Source organism: Lepidochelys olivacea (assembly GCF_965140295.1).
Source record: "Lepidochelys olivacea isolate rLepOli2 genome assembly, chromosome: 25".
NCBI classification, from domain to species: Eukaryota; Metazoa; Chordata; order Testudines; family Cheloniidae; genus Lepidochelys; species Lepidochelys olivacea.
In genome coordinates, this window is record NC_140435.1 from 6620345 (window position 1) to 6640369 (window position 20025).

The 20025-nt window shown below is 55.1% G+C and overlaps 1 protein-coding gene across 4 annotated transcripts in view; it reads left to right on the forward strand.

Moving 5' to 3' along the window:
• The window catches only part of TBXA2R (thromboxane A2 receptor), a 43525-nt gene that overhangs the window by 20407 nt on the left and 3093 nt on the right, over positions 1-20025 (forward strand). For all 4 annotated transcript variants that reach the window (XM_084614351.1, XM_084614349.1, XM_084614350.1 and 1 more), the window contains one exon: positions 18163-19176. In XM_084614351.1, the coding sequence (XP_084470477.1) occupies positions 18370-19176 (807 nt within the window). In that variant the 5' untranslated portion in view covers positions 18163-18369. The remainder of the gene's footprint in view (positions 1-18162; positions 19177-20025) is intronic.

Genomic DNA, 20025 nt, shown 5'->3' on the forward strand with positions numbered 1-20025 from the left:
TAAATCTGCACTACTGGTCTTGAGATGGTATATTCCTGGGGTACAGGGCTGGGAGCTGGGGGGACTTGGCTGGTGCCTTTCTCTGTGTGATTCACGAGTGGCTCTGGGAGCATTCATGCAATCTAGCTGGGTGTAGGGGTCCACATGTGGTTGTGCTGAGTGATCACAGTGCCTGGCGGGGTTGCTGCTGGTCACTAGCTAGGCATAATGAGAGACAGCCCAGGCTGGAGAGAGTTCAGGGGGCACAGCAGTCCCACAGTCTCAGGCTGCACCCCAGAGATCCCATCACAGTGGCGCAGTGAGCAGAGTGAAATACACAGCTTGTTGTACTGAGCAAGATTTGCACTTCATACACTGGTGTGAAGATTTTAAGTGGGGCTTTCAGTGTGGTGGCTAAGGATAGTCAGGAGGAGGCTCCCGGTTTATTATTTTCTGTTTGCTTCGGTGGGGAGAGGGAAGTAGGAACAGAAAAGCAAATGAGTGAAAGCAGTGAAGCCATTGCGACGTTGGAGCTTTTTAGACTGCAGGTTGCAGAAAAAGAAAGAGACCAGAGCCTACTGGAACTGAAAGAACTGGAGATAAAGGAGAAACAGGAAGAAAGAGAGTGGGAGGAGAGAGAAAGAGAGTGGGAAGAGAGAGAGAGAAAGTGAAGACACCAACTGGACCTGCTAGAGAAGCAGAACCAGAGCCCAGCGATTCCCATCACTCCAACAATCCGCAATTGGGACCATTTATGTCCTGCATACAATGAGACAGATGATATTGCTGAATATCTGACTACCTTTGAAAGGCTGTGTGCAGTGCATGAAATCCCTGATGCCAAGAGAGTTCCTACCCTGATTGCAAAATTAACTGGTAAAGCTCTAAGTGTATTCAGTGAAATGCCTATTGAGGGTGCTTTAGACTATTGTAAATTCAAAAACACTGTTTTGCAAAGGTTTCAGATTACCCCTGAAACATATAGAGTTAAATTTAGGAATCTTAAGAGGGATATAGGTATGAGTAAGGGGGAATATGTGAACAAAATGAAAGATTTGATGGGAAAGTGGGTGGGGGCAAAGATGTTACAGGCTTTGAGGGAATGTTTGATCTTGTGGCTCAAGAGCATTTCGTAGGCATATGCAAGGCTGATGTAAAGCAATGTCTGTGTGGGACAAAACCGTAAAGTCTGTGGAAGAGCTGGGTGACTCTAGCTGATGCCCTTGAACAGACCCAGGCATCTAAACCGTCAAAACGGGATTTTAAAGGTGGAGGGAAGGGAGGGTCCCATTTTATCCCTAGCAAGAAGGAGGGTGGCTGGGAGGCTGGATACTCACCTCCCCAGAACCATGCCTCTAACCCTCGTCCCAAACCTCCTGTAAAAACAGAAGAGCCCCAAAGGTGCGATCAGTGTCATTCCACTGATCCCCGGAGGAATAAACGCCCTGGGCTGGGAGGAAGCAGGCAGCCAATAGCCCATGTTAGCTCTGCTGCCCTCACCACAGAACCTCCCCACCCCGCAAGCAGTTGAAACCAATCCATCATATTGGTTTGGGGAAGATTAGCCTTTGCAGAACCAGACATGGAACATGTTAAGTTTGTTGAAATTAGTGGCAGGGAGTACTTGGGGCAGAGGGATACAGGGGCCCAGATCTCTCTGGTTAAGCAGAGTGTGGTCCCAAAGGCCAGTGTGCTACCAAATGGCAGAGATTGTGGGGGTGGGAGAAAGCAGATTCCTCATACCACTAGCTGAAATCCATGTGGTTTGGGAAGGTTTGGAAAGTGTTTTGACTGGGGGGAGGGGAATGGAACACCTCCTAGTCGACCGGCTCCTGGGTAATGATTTTTTCCGTGTAGCTCAGGTTAAAGTGTTTGCCTGCAGCAGGAGGGAGTTTAAAGCTGGGACCCCCGAGGGAAAGGGGAAGGTCTCAGGAACTGCTGAGGGAATGGGAGGGAGTCTCCTTGATTCTTCTGCAACGGGGGAAGCAACATGCTTCCCGGTGTGTGGGGGTGGGTGGGCTGAGACCAGCTCCTGCACTGCAGCTGAAGGCAACACCAGCTAGGGAAGGGAAGGGAAGGGGTGTGACGCCTGCAACCAGAGACCTGTCCTGGCTGTTAGCTGCCCACCGACTGCGGCTGACCTGGAGACAGATCCCGCGCTAGGGAGCACAGGGAAATGTGTCCTAGAGGGAGCCCACAGAAGGGTGACAGAGGAATCCCAGGCACTGCTACGGGCTGGGGACCGACTGGCTAAGCGGCAGTTCTGCAAAAAAAGGACCTGGGGATTACAGTGGACAAAAAGCTGGAAATGAGTCAGCAGTGTGCCCTTGTTGCCAAGAAGGCCAACGGCATATTGGGCTGCATTAGTAGAAGCATTGCCAGCAGATCGAGGGACTTGATTATTCCCCTCTATTCGGCACTGATGAGGCCACGCCTGGAGTACTGTGTCCAGTTTTGGGCCCCCCACTACAGAAGGGATGTGGAGAAATTGGAGAGAGTCCAGGGGAGGACAATGAAAATGACTAGAGGGCTGGGGCTCATGATTTATGAGGAGAGGCTGAGGGAACTCAGCTTGTTTAGTCTGCAGAAGAGAAGAGTGAGGGGGGATTTGATAGCAGCCTTCAACTACCTGAAAGGGGGTTCCAAAGAGGATGGATCTAGACTGTTCTCAGTGGTAGCAGATGACAGAACAAGGAGTAATGCTCTCAAGTTGCAGTGGGGGAGGTCTAGGTTGGATATTAGGAAACTATTTCACTTGGAGGGTGGTGAAGCGCTGGAATGGGTTACCTAGGGAGGTGGTGGAATCTCCTTCCTTTGAGGTTTTTAAGGCCCGGCTTGACAAAGCTCAGGCTGGGATGATTTAGTTGGGGTTGGTCCTGCTTTGAGCAGGGGATTGGACTAGATGAGCTCCTGAGGTCTCTTCCAACCCTAATCTTCTATGATTCTATGATCTGAGAAAGGGGCTGGAGGGGGGCTCAGGAGCCCCACAGGGGTGCTGGGGTTCAGGGCGCCGAGCGACCCTGCTTGGTGAACCCCCTGAAATAGCTCACAGATCCCCAGAGGGCTGCGGGCTCCCGGTTGAGAACTGCTGCTCCGTACCACAGGGTTTTCTGCTAGATTAATCTTAGCCGGAGGCCCAAGAAGCAGGTCAGAGCAATGGCTGAAATTTGTTTCCATTGCTTAGCAGAAAATAATCAGCTCAGTTCCTCCTTCATTTCTTTTTAGGGGATCTGGGTTTAGTTCAGATTTGCTGGCCCAGTGTGCGTGTCGTGTGGCCACAGGTCCTGGCAATCAGGGGACTACTGGAGAAGTGGAAGCAGTTCAGGAGGTCTGGGGCCCTGCAGCCTGTATGGGAAAAGCCTCTGTGCAGTTCCGGGGCGGGGGAGAGGGCTGATGGGGTTCAGTTAGGCCTGCCATGGGGTGAAGTTTCCGATCGCCCTTGCTGGGGCAAGAAGCTCCATGGAAGGTGGGTGGGTTTCAGGGGGTGAGGCAGAGGAGGATCAGGCCCCACAGAGCAGCATTGCAAAGACAGCGATGCGAGGGGCAGAACTGCTGGTCTGGAGGAGGATGTTTCCAGGTGTCACGGAGCTGCAGGGCCGGAGGAGGCCCTTGCGCTGGCAGTGCCGAGATGGTGTAAAGGGCCAGAGTGGAGGCTGGGGGTAGAAACGGAGAGAGAACGGGGTGGGATTTCACCTCCTGTTCCAGGGCCCTCAACGGGCTGCAAGGGGCTGGCAGAGAATCCCCCTTGTGCATGTACTGAGCCTGCCCGCCCTCCCTCCTCCCCCTGCCATCTTGGGCTCTGTGTTAGCATCACCTGGAACGTGGACCCAGGCAGGAGCAGGCCTGTGGTTAGCAAGGTGGTTTGTACCATCTGCATGTGTGAAAGCAAAAGCTGAATGTGGTGATCTGTGGCTGCACTGAACCGAATGAGAGCAGGGTGGGACGGGAACATGAGATGTTGTGAGGAGAAAGTCAGCCAGCCGATGGTGAGCTAATCGCCTGGATCTCGCTTATCGGGGCCAGGATCTGAATGCAGCTGGATCTGGATTTCGCAAAGTTCTCTCGGGTTCAGTCCGGCCATGGAGATGGCTTGGAGGAACCATGAGGTCCTTTTCCCTTCTAACTTTCTGCCAGGCTCTGAACTGGCACCTGTCTCTGCAACGGGCTAATCAAAGAATCATAGAATATCAGGGCTAGAAGGGACCTTGGGATGGTCAAAATCTGGCTCAGAGATTTGTGGCTTGTGCCAGTCTCTAGTTGGGATGTCTGGGGCCTGCTTCTCCATTGCCTGGTCCCAAAGACTGCACAAGACGCAGGGCAAAGACAGCACATGGCACTAGTGAGCCAGAAAATCACTTGCTTTGCCCAGGTGCCAGATGCCAGGCAGGGGCGAATCGGGCCCAGGCATTCTCTCCAAATGAGCTTTCCTGAGTAAATGCTGATTAAGAGCCTCAGGTCCTGGCCCGACTTTCGTAGCTGGATCCTTCAGGTAAACCCACTGCCGGCTGGACGGGTGTGCGGGGAGCAAGAGCGGCTCGTGCACTGGGGGTCAGGTGAAGGGCGGGATAGGACGCTGGATGGGGATAGACACAACTCAGTGTGACCGATGTGCTGGCCAACCCGCTCAGCTTGCAGTTCCAGTACCAGAGCAGGAGTGGGCCCGCCGCACCGTTCATTGTCAGGGGGTGGCAGCCGCACTCAGACAGTGGGACAAACGGCTGAAATGTGGAACCCCTGAATTTTGTTGCGTGACTCCCTGCAATTGACAGAGGATAAAGGGTTTTAACTGGAGGCCCCGTGGGTAAGGCTGTTTTCTCACCAGGTGAATTCAATCAGTTTCTTTCTAAAGAAAATTTAAAAAAACAAAGGCTATCACCCACAGCCATGACACCCACCTCCCAGCATCACCAGCCAGCTGTGATGACTAGAACTTCAACCTTCCAACTTGGACTGTTACCAGGTGAATTACAGAGTATTTGCAAGCTTTGCCGGGGACCAGCCCTTAGGGGTGACTTACAACAGGCATTGCCAAGTGGGGTGAGCTCCTAAAATACTGGAGCTTGGAAATCCTGGGTTCTGCTGCAGGGTCTCAGAGCAGCATGTGGTGTAGTGGTTAGATATGGCCTGACCACAGCACCTGTCTCTGGCATGCTCCGTCTGAAAGGCAGTGGAAAGCTTAGGTCTGCCGTGTTAGTGAGCTGCGTTCGGCTCCCGGCTCTGCCGGGAGTGATGTTGTGCAATCTCCTTGTTCTTGTAAAATGGGGTGGTTGCTGATCCTCGGCTGCCTTCCAGGGTGTGTGTGAGCTTGTGCTCATAAACAGGAGCTGTGAAGTGAAGGAAATACAAGCAGTGCTCAGTAGAGGTGACCCCGTGCTCTCTGGGCTTCCAACCCAGCAGCCCTCCCTGAGGCTCCATGGGGGGCCTGTGTCTGTCTCTGGGCAACAGTCAACATGCAGAACATCCCTCAAAGTCTGGTACACTCGGGAGGTCTTGGGTCCTCTCCCTTCTTCGCCTCCAAGGCAGAGCTAGAAACCCAGAGCAGCCCCCACCCTGGATCAGACCCAGATCTGTGCAGCTAGTTAGGCGTGGCTGTGCTCGGCACTGCCATGCCGAACAGCTTTAGAAGACGAACTCCCATTCTCCACAAGGATTCCAGCACTTTGGTGTGTACACGCCAGACCCTGGGTACAGCTGCTTAGGGTGCAAAAACCTGCTCGCACTACTGCTGCCTCTCCCTCTGTCTGTTTCACCCCCTCTTGTATCTTGGCCTAGACCAAGACTGAGTTCCCTGGGTAGGGATCACCTTTGCACAGCATCTTTGTACAGCACCTTGTGCGGCCTCTTTGTACAGCACCTTGCGTGGTGGGCCTTGAGCTAGGACTGTACTCGCGATGCCGATGCAAACACCCTGGGCTGGGCGCCAGACTGACACCTGGAGCGAAAATGAAGCGACTGGTGTTAGTTCAGAGCTCGAAGGCAGGATGGAAACCAGCGAAAAGGCACCAGAATGAGCCGAAACCAAACTGCAACTGTCCGTCCGTGGAGAATACGGCCAGTGGGCTCCCAGCTCTGAGCCGAAGCAGGACGTGCAGGAAGGAAATGCCCATGGCACAATCTGCCCGGGAGAGGTGAACAGGCCCTACCTGTCCTGTGACATGAAGGATGCTTGGGACCTTATTCCAAAAAGTCATGGAGATTTAGTCAGTTACAGGGGACTGGACGCAGAGCGTCAGCAACAAGACAGACTCCTGAAGTTAGACATTACACATGACCTCTGAAAATCAAGAGGGGAGCATCCCTGCCCTGGACTGGCACGTTTGGGCTGGGGTTGGTGCCCCATGCCCTGGACTGGCATGTTGGGGCGTGGACGCTGGGCTGGGTTCAGTACCCCATGCCCGGGCTGGCAAAATGGGGTGTGGACGCTGGGCTGGGGTCGGTGCCCCATCCCCTGGACTGGCATGTTGGGGTGTGGACGCTGGGCTGGGATCAGTGTCCCATGCTGTGAGCTGGTATGTTAGGGAGTGAACACTGGGCTGGAGTCAGTGCCCCATGCCCGGGCTGGCACGCTGGGGTGTGCAGATTAAGATGGGAAATCCAGCACATGAGTGTGTCCATGTTTTGACCCGTGTGGTCCCAGCCAGGATGTGGTCGCTCACAGAAGGCCATGTGGGTGCCTGGCCTAACGGATCTGGGGATACTTCAGCACTGAGGCAGCATTTGAGCTAATCCCAGCCTATTGTCAATGCAGTGAGGAGATTCGCAAGGTTTTCCTGCTCTAAACAACGGCAGCCTCCTTAGTCCAGGGACAGCCAGGCAGCCGGCTTGCCCCCTGTCTGCCCCAGGCAGACGTCATCAGCACCCAGAGAGCTGGGGATGCTGGTGGAGGGGGGAGGGCTGGCAGGCAAGGGTTATGGCGTGGCCCATATTCCAAGGGCTGTAGCCCCAAGTGGGAGCTGATCAGGGGTAGCCCAAAGGGAGTCAGTAGCTGCACTCCTTGCTCCTGCAGCGCCAGCCTCCCGCAGCAGGAGGCAGGCGTGGGCTGGGGGAGGCTCCCAGCTGCTGGACTCAGCCTCTCCTGCAGGCATCATTGCCCAAGGGCCCGGGCTCAGCTCAGCCTTCAGCCTGGATTCTTCACATTCCCCAGCTGTGAGCCAGATGACAACTTTCAGCATCAACCTCCCTCTGAACCGATTGGCAACCCAGTGGCCTGGGCCATTCATTCCGGGCGCTGCGCCAGGCTGACGAATTCCAGACGGGGCTGCTGGGGAATCGGAGCTGTGCTAATGGGATGCTGCATCCTGGCCACGAGACGTTCAGGCACCTGATCCCTGAGCCTGGTTTATATCCTGTGAGCAATGCACCCAATGCCTGGACTGCCCCCTGGAGACGACCCCCGAAGCTTATCTCCACCAGCTTAGGTTAAAAACTTCCCCAAGGCACAAATTCTTCCTTGTCCTTGGAACAGTATCACTGCCAACACCAAGTGAGTTAGACAAAGATTTAGGAAAAGGACCACTTGGAGTTCCTGTTTCCCCAAAATATCCCCCCAAGGCCCTTCACCCCTTTCCTGGGGAGGCTTGAGAGTAAACAAGGTGAGCACAGACCAGACCCTTGGGTTTTTAGGACACTAAAAACCAATCAGGTTCTTAAAAGCAGAACTTTATTATAAAGAAAAAGTAAAAGAAGCACCTCTGTAAAATCAGGATGGAAGGTAATTTTACAGGGTAATCAGATTCAAAACACAGAGGATTGTGTTGGGTGTGGTGTGCACACCTGGCAGTCCCTGCCCCAAAGAGCTCACTGGCCAAACAGCACCAGATGCTTGGCTGGAGGATCTGTGAGCACTTTTCAAATGATGCTCATCCGTGCCTCCTCACAACCCCCCACATGCCCAGAGAAATCACCGTGCTCATCGGCTGCTGTTTAGAGCTGGTCACAGGGAATTAAGAGTTTTGCTTAATGAACAGGATGAATCCGTGCCAGAGTCAAGAATAGAACCCAGGCATCCTGACCCGCGTCCGCTCTGCTCTAACCATTAACTCCACTGCCCCTCAGTCCTGCTTTATATCCATTTCCCGACATCTCCCGGGTCGGGATTTGGAGCTGGGGTCACAGGTAGAGTCTCAGCGGCCTGGGGAAGTTCCCAGCCTGGACTGGATTTCAAAACCCTCCTGTTCAGGACAGGTTTCAGAGTAACAGCCGTGTTAGTCTGTATTCGCAAAAAGAAAAGGAGGACTTGTGGCACCTTAGAGACTAACCAATTTATTTGAGCATGAGCTTTCGTGAGCTACAGCTCACTTCATCGGATGCATGCCGTGGAAGCTGCAGCAGACTTTATATATACACAGAGAATATGAAAAAATACCTCCTCCCACCCCACTGTCCTGCTGGTAATAGCTTATCTAAAGTGATCATCAAGTGGGCCATTTCCAGCACAAGGGGGGTGGAGGGTGAGAAAACCTGGATTTGTGCTGGAAATGGCCCACCTGATGATCACTTTAGATAAGCTATTACCAGCAGGACAGTGGGGTGGGAGGAGGTATTGGTTCATATTCTCTGTGTATATATAAAGTCTGCTGCAGCTTCCACGGCATGCATCTGATGAAGTGGGCTGTAGCTCACGAAAGCTCATGCTCAAATAAATTGGTTAGTCTCTAAGGTGCCACAAGTCCTCCTTTTCTATCTGTTCAGGACAGTTCGCCCTGCGAGAGACACAAGGCCTGTTTCTGATCCGGCCGTCAGTGGACTTGCTCCCAGGTGTGTCAGCTCAGAACCCGGGAAGCTGGGCTTTGAGACGTCAGGGCAGGGTCATTGCTTCACAGGATCATCCCGGGGCTGATGCGCGGTGTTGGGGCCAAATCGCTGCTGCATTTGCAGCTGCAGCTGTGGGGAATTTGCAGCTTCGGTGGCTCTGAAATGTTTCATGGTTTCATGTCGAACCCGCCAGATTGTTTAGGATGGAAACGTTCCCCCCCCCCATCTGAACAAATGGAAATGTTTTCATTATTTTATTCAAAAGCTTTTCATGTCAAAATTCCCTTTACTCGTTTGTAAATGCTCAACTTGTCAACAAAATGTTCTGTTGAGCCAAAAGGGGTTTAAAATGTTTTGCTTTGTTAAAAAATGTTGTTTTTGTTTTGACTCAAACAACTTTTGCCAATTTTTATGAAAAATCCCATTTGTCCAGCCCTCAGCCGCTGCCCAGCCTGCTGCCCATGGCTCCAGCGGTTTCTCCCCCTGACTTCTGGGGGGCTTGCAGCGTGTCGGCGTCCCAACACCTGCCTGGATTCAGCCCACTGCCTTTACTGGAAGGATTTATTACAACAGCACTAGGATTTATTTATCCTTCCTGATGGGGAAGGGGGGGCGGCGTAAATGGAAGCGGATGCTGCTCAATTTAAGGCAGATGCAGCTGAATATGGTCAAAAACCGGCTCCTCTCCCACCCCCACGGGGCCTGGTGTGTTGCAATCGCTGAGCCACGGAGGGTCACCAAGTGCAGGATGAGCTCAGGCTCAGGGCTGACACAGGGGCCCCTTTAAACAGGCAGGACAGTTGCACCTTGACAGCGTTTCCGTCCCCTTTGCCCCCAGCTGTTGATCTCCGGCTGGGCTGCGAGTGATGTGTCAGCAGAGCAGTGTGAGGACCCTTGTCAGGAAGTGGGGAGTTAGCTGCTTTAGGCCCAGGTGGAATGCCCCCTGCGGGGCACTTGGCTGAACCGGCCTCCTTCCATCTTCACTAGGCTGCCATGCAGCGTTGCTGTGCTCTGTTCCAGCCCAGAGGTGGCTGCATGGCTGGGGTGCACAAAGTGAATCCGGCAGGTGCAGACCGGTGTCAGAGGTGTGCACCGAGCAGGGTGATGCCAGTGCTGGGTAGGAAAACCTGGGTCAATGTGGCCTCTAAACACCACCAAGCATCTGGAAAATCTGACCCAGCGGCACGGCACAGAACACGGGTCCCTGGGCCAGTCCCCTTCACTGAGAAGCTGCTTCCAAAGATACAGAACCCAAGAGTGACTCATGTGCACAGCTGGTCTGACGGCCTCCCCAGGCGCCGTTCTGCTCTCCCAGCCCCAGGCTAACACCTCTGGTTGCAGCAGGGTGAGTCCTGATTTACTGCAGACCCCGGGCCTCCAGGTGGAGTCGGCTAGTCCCACCACTGCAAACCACGGGAGAGCAGCGCGCCTGGAGCAAGCTCCATCTGCAGTAGGGGGGCTGGGCTGGGCTGGCTCGTGGCTGCATCCTCGAGCTGGCAGAATGGCACCAAGGTGCTGGGCAGGGTGCAGAGGCAGCTCCTCCACACGGCTCACACCCCAAGCTGGTGCATAACCAGGGCACTGCAATGGCTCCCTCAGCCCACTCCCCGGACCTTGTGCACTGGGGCCCGTGGAGCCATGTCACTGTTAGGTCCTGGCATTCTGCACGCGGCCGTTGCATCCTGCGCTCAGTGCAGGCTGCTGCAGAGGAGACACCCACACTACGCTCTCCCCTGGCCGCTTTCCTGTTCTCCTCCCTCCTCCGCCTGCTCTCTCAATCCACAATGATAAGGTCGTTCAGCTGAGAAGCATTCTTGGCTCTTTGGTTATGAAATGAAAGGGCACGGGGAGCCAGAATATGATGCTCAGCCTCATTCGCAGAGGTCGGTCAGAAAGATTCATATATCCGGCAGAGCACGCTCCAGAACAGCGCTCTCCCCAGGACAGCTGCCTCCAATGCCAGCCCAGCCTGCCGCTCCTGACAACTGGCTTTGAGAGACGTGGAGACAGCAGGGTGTCGGGACCGCGGGGCGCCGGAGGATGGTGAAGGGACACTGGGGTCTTATTGCCAGCCCGAATCTGGCTCTGTTCAAGGACAGATTTACAAGACTGGGGTCGAAACTGAAGCCTCACAACTGCAGATTAAAAATCCACTTAATGAAACTAATTGAAGAGGGGGGAGGTTCCTACCGATGTAACCCGAGGTTTGTCTACATGGGGAAATTGACGAGTATCGCTCCCTGTAATGAGATGCTGATTCCAGAAGTGGGTTAGGCTAAACCAGAAGAAGGGACTTGGACTGCAGAATGAGTGTGTCCACATGGGGAGCTATTCTGCATTTGCTCTAGCGGTTTAAATTCTAACCCTACCTTAATGCAGATTAATTTCCCTGGGTTCCTGAATCAGATTTTAAAATGGAGAGAAATTCCGGGAGCCAGCAAAGATTTCTGGCCAGTGAGTTTCTCTCCATCTTCTTGTCCAGCCCTTTAGCCTGGATTCATCTCCTGGCTCTCCTGATGACTGCAAGGTCTTGGGCAAGTCAGTGCCCTGCTCTCTGCCTCAGTTTCCCCATCAGTCCTGACACTCGACTTCCTCGGTCACGGGGCTTTGCCAGTGGATGTTCATAAAGAGTTTTAAAGGCCTTGTGCAAGTGCAGGCCGCACTCTCCAGCATGTTAACTGGTCCGACCCTCCGGGGCCAGTCCTGGACCAAGCCAGGCGAGTCGGTGTTGGATGCCCATGGAGAGCCCAGGCTGCTGGCTGCTCCGGTGCTGCAGCAGGGCTCCCTGAGCCTCCCAGTGTGGTCAGCCTCTGAAAGGTGATCCCAGCAGGGCAGAGGAGTGAAGCATCTGGCCTCCTCCAGCCAAGAGCCCCTGAGGGAAGCCGTGTCACAGGCCATGGGGCTCGGGAACCAGAGCAGGGCAACGAGCTGCACGGCTGCCGTGAGTAGGACTCCAGGCGGGGACCTGGGTTCGCTTCCCCTCCCTGGCTGGGCCTGACCTAGTGCAATCGCAGGAAGCTGGGCTTGGCCCGAGCAGCACCCAGCACGACTGCTCTGGGCTGGGGCTCTGGAGCTAGTGCCCCCATGGACAGATCCCACCCCAGAGCCCTGCTGCTCTCTAGTGCCCAGCACTACGTTGTGTAAGTCGCGCCCCAGCTGCCCAGCACAGGCCAGAGCTCGAGGAGCAGCTCCATCCCGGCAGGCCCTGTGCGCGCGTGGGAGGGGTCCAGCCCCTGCAGACGGAAGGGCTCTGCCCAGACAGGCAGGCGGCCAAGTGTGATGCTTACCATGTCCTTGAGCCAAACCCCAAGGGCTAGATTGGACCCATGCTGGGGGTCGGGGAGGGGACTGCCTAGGGGGGCAAAACTGTGGCCCCTTCTCGGCTTGTGGGATTTCGAATGGACTCTAACCCAGCAGCAGCAGGTCACTGGCTGAGGATCCAGCCACGCCTCTCCGGGAGTCATCACTGCCTGGGGAAGGAGAGGGTTAAACAGGAGCAAGGACCCTCCGGATCGGGCACCAGTTTTCAAAACCAACCCTAATATCCCGTCTTTGCAGTTGTCTCCTGCTTACAGCCACCGCTCCAGTGCTGGGCAGGGAGGGGCTGCGGCCACACCCCTCTTCTCTAGCCCATGGCCCCTGCGCGAGGCCCTGCTGCACCCACTGCCCCCGGCAGTACCCACAGGCCAGACCCCCCAGCGCTGGGAGCCGTGCCAAGGGCTACAGCCTGATGCAGACTCGCAACCCCAATTGCTCTGGCTGACACCCCTCACTGTGGTGTCTGGGTGCTAGACAGCCCCCCACGCATTTGAATCCTGAGTAGACGATACAGCCTGACAAAGCTGTCTCTGATCTGAGCACCAGTCGGGCTCCTAGCTTTGCCAGGCTTCAGGCACAAATGGCTGAGCTCGGCATGGCCCCTGTTTAGCCCAAGCCCATCCGTCTGAGGCTTGGTCAGAGCGCTCTGGGAACTCGGGCCTGACGCGATGTTCCTGGGGCTCAGGGAGGCCCATGGTGCAGTTTGGTGTGGCCATGGCGTTTGATTAATCGACCGGTTCCTGGCAGGTGAGCTGACCTGCTCCTAACAGACTCTAAAATCCCACCCCCAAATAGATCCCCCTGGAGAATTGGACGTCCCACACTGACACCCTCCGCCCCAGGCCCCCTCAGCCACACCCCTCCGCTTGCATCTGTCCCGGCTTTGGCCCTTCTGGCTACTCCCTATCGCCCCTTTCAGGGACAAATGGAAAGAAACAGCTTGCGAGCATCCCGGGACGGGCGCAAGAGCTTGGCCAGAATCTAGGCGTCCGTCACAGCGAGCGGCCTGGATTATTTACGGGCTATTTGACAGCAGATGAGCTGAAAACAAGTTTCTTTAAACAATGCACCAATGGGGATTAGTGCAATTGTGTAAACATCCCCAAATGACTTTCCTTCAGGGAACGTGTTGCATGCGCAGAGAGCGGGCTGCTAATGCAAACCAGCTGCTCAGCCTCTCCCAGAGAATCGCCATCTTCCCAGGAATGAGCACATGGTGCCGGGTCGGTTCCCCAGCCCCACCCGGCCCGTCAGCGCAGGGCCTCTCTCTGGATCCCCTTCTCCAGGAGCCTGCCCAAGAGGGCCAATTGGCAGCAGGTTCCATGACGATGAGACAAAGGGACTAGACTGAGACATCCTCCCCCAGATTCATCCCACATGGGCCCCCGAGCGGCCTATTGGTGCAGGATTGGAACCAGCAACCTAGAGGGAAAAGATGCCGTGTGCCTGTATTTATGGTCAATGCCCCGAGCAAGCCAGGTCCCCCTTTACAATGTTTTTTCCTGAAAAGCACAGATGCTCAGAACTCGCTCATTCCAGCTGTAGCTCCCAGGGGTCTGTTACCGCTTTCTGATCCGACTGGCTAGCCAATCGTCAGGGTCCTTTAGGAGGGGAAATAGATGATGAAGGCAGGTGCTTCTTTTGTGCAATCCTGTTTATTTGCAAGAGGATGTAAAGTCCTGTTTCCCTGCACACTGCAGGAATCATAGAATATCAGGGTTGGAAGGGACCTCAGGAGGTCATCTAGTCCAACCCCCTGCTCAAAGCAGGACCAATCCCCAACAAAATCATCCCAGCCAGGGCTTTGTCAAGCCTGACCTTAAAAACTTCTAAGGAAGGAGATTCCACCACCTCCCTAGGTAACGCATTCCAGTGTTTCACCACCCTCCTAGTGAAAAAGTTTTTCCTAATATCCAACCTAAACCTCCCCCGCTGCAACTTGAGACCTTACTCCTCGTTCTGTCATCTGCTACCATTGAGGACAGTCTAGATCCATCCTCTTTGGAACCCCCTTTCAGGTAGTTGAAAGCAGCTATCAAATCCCCCCTCATTCTTCTCTTCCGTAGACTAAACATCCCCAGTTCCCTCAGCCTCTCCTCATAAGTCATGTCTTCCAGTCCCCTAATCATTTTTGTTGCCCTCCGCTGGACGTTTTCCAATTTTTCCACATCCTTCTTGTAGTGTGGGGCCCAAAACTGGACACAGTACTCCAGATGAGGCCTCACCAATGTCGAATAGAGGGGAACAATCACGTCCCTCGATCTGCTGGCAATGCCCCTACTTATACAGCCCAAAATGCCATTGGCCTTCTTGGCAACAAGGGCACACTGCTGACTCCTATTCAGCTTCTCGTCCACTGTAACCCCTAGGTCCTTTTCTGCAGAACTGCTGCCGAGCCATTCGGTCCCTAGTCTGTAGAGGTGCATTGGATTGCTCCGTCCTAAGTGCAGGACTCTGCATTTGTCCTTGTTGAACCGCATCAGATTTCTTTTGGCCCAATCCTCTAATTTGTCTAGGTCCCTCTGTATCCTATCCCTGCCCTCCAGCGTATCTACCTCTCCTCCCAGTTTAGTGTCATCTGCAAACTTGCTGAGGGTACAATCCACACCATCCTCCAGATCATTTATGAAGATATTGAACAAAACCGGCCCCAGGACCGACTCCTGGGGCACTCCACTTGATACCGGCTGCCAACTAGACATGGAGCCATTGATCACTGCCCGTTGAGCCCGACAATCTAGCCAGCTTTCTATCCACCTTATAGTCCATTCATCCAGCCCATACTTCTTTAACTTGCTGGCAAGAATACTGTGGGAGACCGTGTCAAAAGCTTTGCTAAAGTCAAGGAACAACACGTCCATGGCTTTCCCCTCATCCACAGAGCCAGTTATCTCGTTATAGAAGGCAATTAGATTAGTCAGGCATGACTTGCCCTTGGTGAATCCATGCTGACTGTTCCTGATCACTTTCCTCTCCTCTAAGTGCTTCAGAATTGATTCCTTGAGGACCTGCTCCATGATTTTTCCAGGGACTGAGGTGAGGCTGACTGGCCTGTAGTTCCCCAGATCCTCCTTCTTCCCTTTTTTAAAGATGGGCACTACATTAGCCTTTTTCCAGTCGTCCGGGACTTCCCCCTGATCACCATGAGTTTTCAAAGATAATGGCCAATGGCTCTGCAATCACATCAGCCAACTCCTTTAGCACGCTCAGATGCAGTGCATCCGGCCCCATGGACTTGTGCTCGTCCAGCTTTTCTAAATAGTCCCGAACCACTTCTTTCTCCACAGAGGGCTGGTCACCTCCTCCCCATGCTGTGCTGCCTAGTGCAGTAGTCTGGGAGCTGACCTTGTTCGTGAAGACAGAGGCAAAAAAGGCATTGAGTACATTAGCTGTTTTCATATCCTCTGTCACTAGGTTGCCTCCTTCATTCAGTAAGGGGCCCACACTTTCCTTGACTTTCTTCTTGTTGCTAACATACCTGAAGAAACCCTTCTTGTTACTCTTAACATCTCTTGCTAGCTGCAACTCCAGGTGTGATTTGGCCTTCCTGATTTCACTCCTGCATGCCCGAGCAATATTTTTATACTCTTCCCTGGTCATTTGTCCAATCTTCCACTTCTTGTAAGCTTCTTTTTTGTGTTTAAGATCAGCAAGGATTTCACTGTGAAGCCAAGCTGGTCGCCTGCCATATTTACTATTCTTTCTACACATCGGGATGGTTTGTCCCTGTAACCTCAATAAGGATTCTTTAAAATACAGCCGGCTCTCCTGGACTCCTTTCCCCCTCATGTTATTCTCCCAGGGGATCCTACCCATCAGTTCCCTGAGGGAGTCAAAGTCTGCTTTTCTGAAGTCCAGGGTCCTATTCTGCTGCTCTCCTTTCTTCCCTGTGTCAGGATCCTGAACTTGACCATCTCAATCAAACAGCAATAGACCATTTCTTTGGTCACAGTTCCAAGCCCCTCTTAGCCAGCACTCTGCCCAAAAGATCCCTCTTGGCTTTTTGCCTGGGGCTTTTTGCTCCTCCGTGTGTTTCTGCTGCTTCTCTCTTGCACACAGCTGCAACTTAATCAGTCCCCCACTCTTGTGTTTTGTTATCTGACCCCTGGGAAGCCCCTGGTGCATCTCCTACTCTAGCATTCCCTGTGCTGTGTTTTGGGTTGTTGCTCTGATTGTTTCATAAAGGAGCTTAATTGTTTCCTACCTTTCTCCTGAACGAAGGCAGCTGTTATGCCCACCAGTTTCAAGGAGTCTGCACCCAGCTACCAGCATAAGAGGCCTTTACAATGGCAGCCCAATACCATCTCCGCTGCACAGCGAGGAAGTGACTGGAGCCAGGCCATACAAGTGAACCCAGTCCCAGGCTGTGTTCAGCTGTTAGTACGGTAGCACCTACGAGCCAGCCGAGGATGGAGCCCCGTTGTGCCAGGCACGGCACGGGCAGAGAATAGCTAGAGCTGGCCCTGGCATTGAAACAGACCCGACCGACCTGCGGAGGGGGAAGGGGCGTAACAGGCAAGCAGAGCGATGGTTGCAAATGTCATGTTGTTAGTGCCAGGATTTTGGGGGTGGGGTCACTAGATGGGGAAGAAAGGAGGGATCAGGGCTGGGGGAGGGAGGGAAGGCAAGGTGGGGAGTCGGCGCCAGCAGCCAGTGAGCACAGGGAGAGAATAGCCTGTTGAAGCCGCTGGGTGGATGGCATCACCTGTGTACGAGGTCCCTGCTGTAGAATTACTTCTAGGGCTGCTCTGGGGGACACCCCTCTGGGCTTGCTTTCTTCCCCAGCTCCCCTGGCTTGGGGCTCCTGGGGGGCCCCTGAGGGTGGGGAGAAAGACGATGCCTCCTTGCAGCTGGAGATGGCGGTACTCGTGCCGTTAGGCTCCAGGCCAAGGCTGCTGGCAATCAGCCATGGCAGCGAGTGCGTCTCAGAGCACTGGTCCGCAGTCCTCCCTGGAGTGAACCCAAACAGGAGCCATCTCCTGCGCTTCCAGCCCACTCCCCACCTTCCCCAGCACAACAGCCTCGCCCCTCCCGCGCCCTCAGGGCAGCGACTTGCCCCCGGCGCTAGGGCATCAAAGTACCAACGGGAACAGAGACAGGGGCTGCAGCTAAGGTTGCACAGAGAGTGAGTGCCAACACATGGAAGAGAACCCTATCTGGGTTAAGATTAAACTCGATGAGTTTATGGAGGAGAGGGTATGATGGGATAACATGATTTTGGTAATTAATTGATCTTTAAATATTCATGGTAAATAGGCCCAATGGCCTGTGACGGGATGTTAGATGGGGTGGGATCTGAGTTACTACAGAGAATTCTTTCCTGGGTATCTGGCTGGTGAATCTTGCCCATATGCTCAGGGTTTAGCTGATTGCCATATTTGGGGTCGGGAAGGAATTTTCCTCCAGGGCAGATTGGCAGAGGCCCTGGGGGTTTTTCGCCTTCCTCTGTAGCATGGGGCATGGGTCACTTGCTGGAGGATTCTCTGCTCCTTGAAGTCTTTAAACCACGATTTGAGGACTTCAATAGCTCAGACATTGGTGAGAGGTTTATTGCAGGAGTGGGTGGGTGAGATTCTATGGCCTGCGTTGTGCTGGGGGTCAGACTAGACGATCATAATGGTCCCTTCTGACCTTAGTATCTATGAATCTATTAATCTATAACCCAGGAGTCCTGACTGGCCCCTCTACCCAACCTCTCCGAGTTGACGCTGGGACCCATAGCATGGAGCTCTGTAATGCACTGGCTGAGTGAGGTGGGGACCCAGCTGGTGGCTGGTCCTGCTAGAGAATAAGAGCCTACTACTTCTGCCAGTGAAGGATCTGTTCCGTGAGCTCGAGTGGCAGAGGCTTGTGCTTTTGGTGCCAAAGATCCTGCTGCCAGCGCTTGCCTGGGGGGTTCCCGACACTTTTACCCGACATGGGGTATCGACCGAACGGTGCCCCGGGGACTGAGCCCCAGCCCTTGGCACCCAATGGCACAAGCTGGTGCTCTGGGAGCCACTGCATTAGGCCAGCAGGAGCCATGTGGGGAGGGCACCATGGGAGCGGTGCTGGGAGCTGCTGGCCGGGTGAGCCAGGCGTGACACTGACTTGTCCCCTTTCTCCCCGAAGGGCTGGCGGAGCAACCTGGGCACCTCCTGCTGCTTCTCTGGCGAACGAGTGAGCCGGCAGGAGTGAGGCTGGTGCAGGGCAGTGCCCAGCCCCCAGGAGAAGGCCCCACCCGGCTGCGGCACAGTGAAGCCCAGCTAGAGTGAAGCCAGAGGCTGGGCTGTGGAGGTGCCGTGTGCGTTGGGGGAGCCGCCCTGCCCGTGGCCGGGGATGGAGGCCAATGGCAGCCTGGCCAGCGAGATGGGCTCGTGCTTCCGCAGCACCAACCTCAGCACCAACCTCAGCGAGAACGGCAGGAAGCTGATTGTCTCGCGCTGGTTCTCCACCGCCTTCGGCAGCATCGGCCTTGCCTCCAACCTCTTTGCCCTCTGTGTGCTGGTCAGCTCCTCCCGGAAGATGCACAGCCGCGCCCGCTCCTCCTTCCTCATCTTCCTCTGCGGCCTGGTGGTGACGGACTTCCTTGGCCTGCTGGTGACCGGGACCATCATCATCTCCTACCACTTCACCAAGTTCAACTGGATGGTGGTCGACCCTGCTTGCTACCTCTGCAACTTCCTGGGCCTCTCCATGGTCTTCTTCGGCCAGTGCCCGCTGCTGCTGGGAGCCACCATGGCCGGGGAGCGCTTCTTTGGCATCAACCGCCCCTTCTCCCGCTCCACCAGCATGTCCAAGCGCCGAGCCTGGTTCATGGTAGGCATGGTCTGGGCCTTCTCCTTCTCCCTGGGACTCCTGCCCATCCTGGGCCTGGGGGACTACACCCTGCAGTATCCCAACTCCTGGTGCTTCATCACTCTGCTGCATGATGTCAAGAATGTCACCTTCTGCCTGATCTTCGCCCTGCTGGGCATCCTGGCCGTAGGCCTCTCCTTCCTCTTCAACACGGTCAGCGTGGTGACGCTCTGCCGGGTCTACCATGACCGCGAGTCAGTGCAGAGGCGGCGGGACAGCGAGGTGGAGATGATGGTGCAGCTGGTGGGCATTATGATCATTGCCACCGTCTGCTGGTTACCCCTGCTGGTAAGGCCCCCCCCAGGGTTGGCTTCGCAACCGGGTCACAGATGCATTCACCTGCTGAACGCTGCCCAGCTGGCAGAGTCCCCAGCCCCTGCCACGCTGGATCCCCCAGCTGCTGGCTTTCCAGCCAGCATTCGCTGCCCCTGGGCCAGGACACAAAGGGATCAGCAGGGGCCTTTATGGCCTTATTTTAGCATTCCAGTCAATCCCGACCTGCAGCCCCCCATTAGCCCAGCCCTGGGCTCCCTCAGCTCTGCCGGTGCCCCTCACTCCTGACCTGCAGCCCCCTGCTAGCCAAGTCCCGAGTCTACCCGAGGGCAGCACTTCTCAGAGCCTGGGTCACACGCCTTGGGCTTGCGGGGCTGGTGCCCGCGGGCTAAAACCAGCCACCTCCATGTTCCCGCTGGGGCTGGAGCTAGGTTGTGAGTCCCTCCCCCTCCCCAGGTTTCAGAGCCGGGCGCCTGCCTGAGTCCAAATGGCTTGGTCCCGTGACAGGTGCCCGGCTGGTGCTGAGCCTCAGCGCCACGGGGGGGCGGGGGGAACGGGGGGGGATGCAGTGTGTGTGGGGGGGGGGTTGCAGTGTATGGGGGGGATTTTGCAGTTTGGACGAACCCTTCGAGCTTGGCTCTATACACTGTGCCCTGGGTGCCCCCCGAGCCGTCGGCACCCCTTAGCCCGGCCCGCTCTCACCAGGACGCCCAATGCCCCTCGCCCAGCCCCCCTGCGGCTTGGCCCCCCATCAGCCCTGAGCTGGGCTCTGCAGTACGGACAAGCAATAATCAGCATCAGGATCTGGCTGCTCCTGCTCTGGCCTGTCCCCCCATCCCAGCACAGCCACTACCTTGGCTTTAG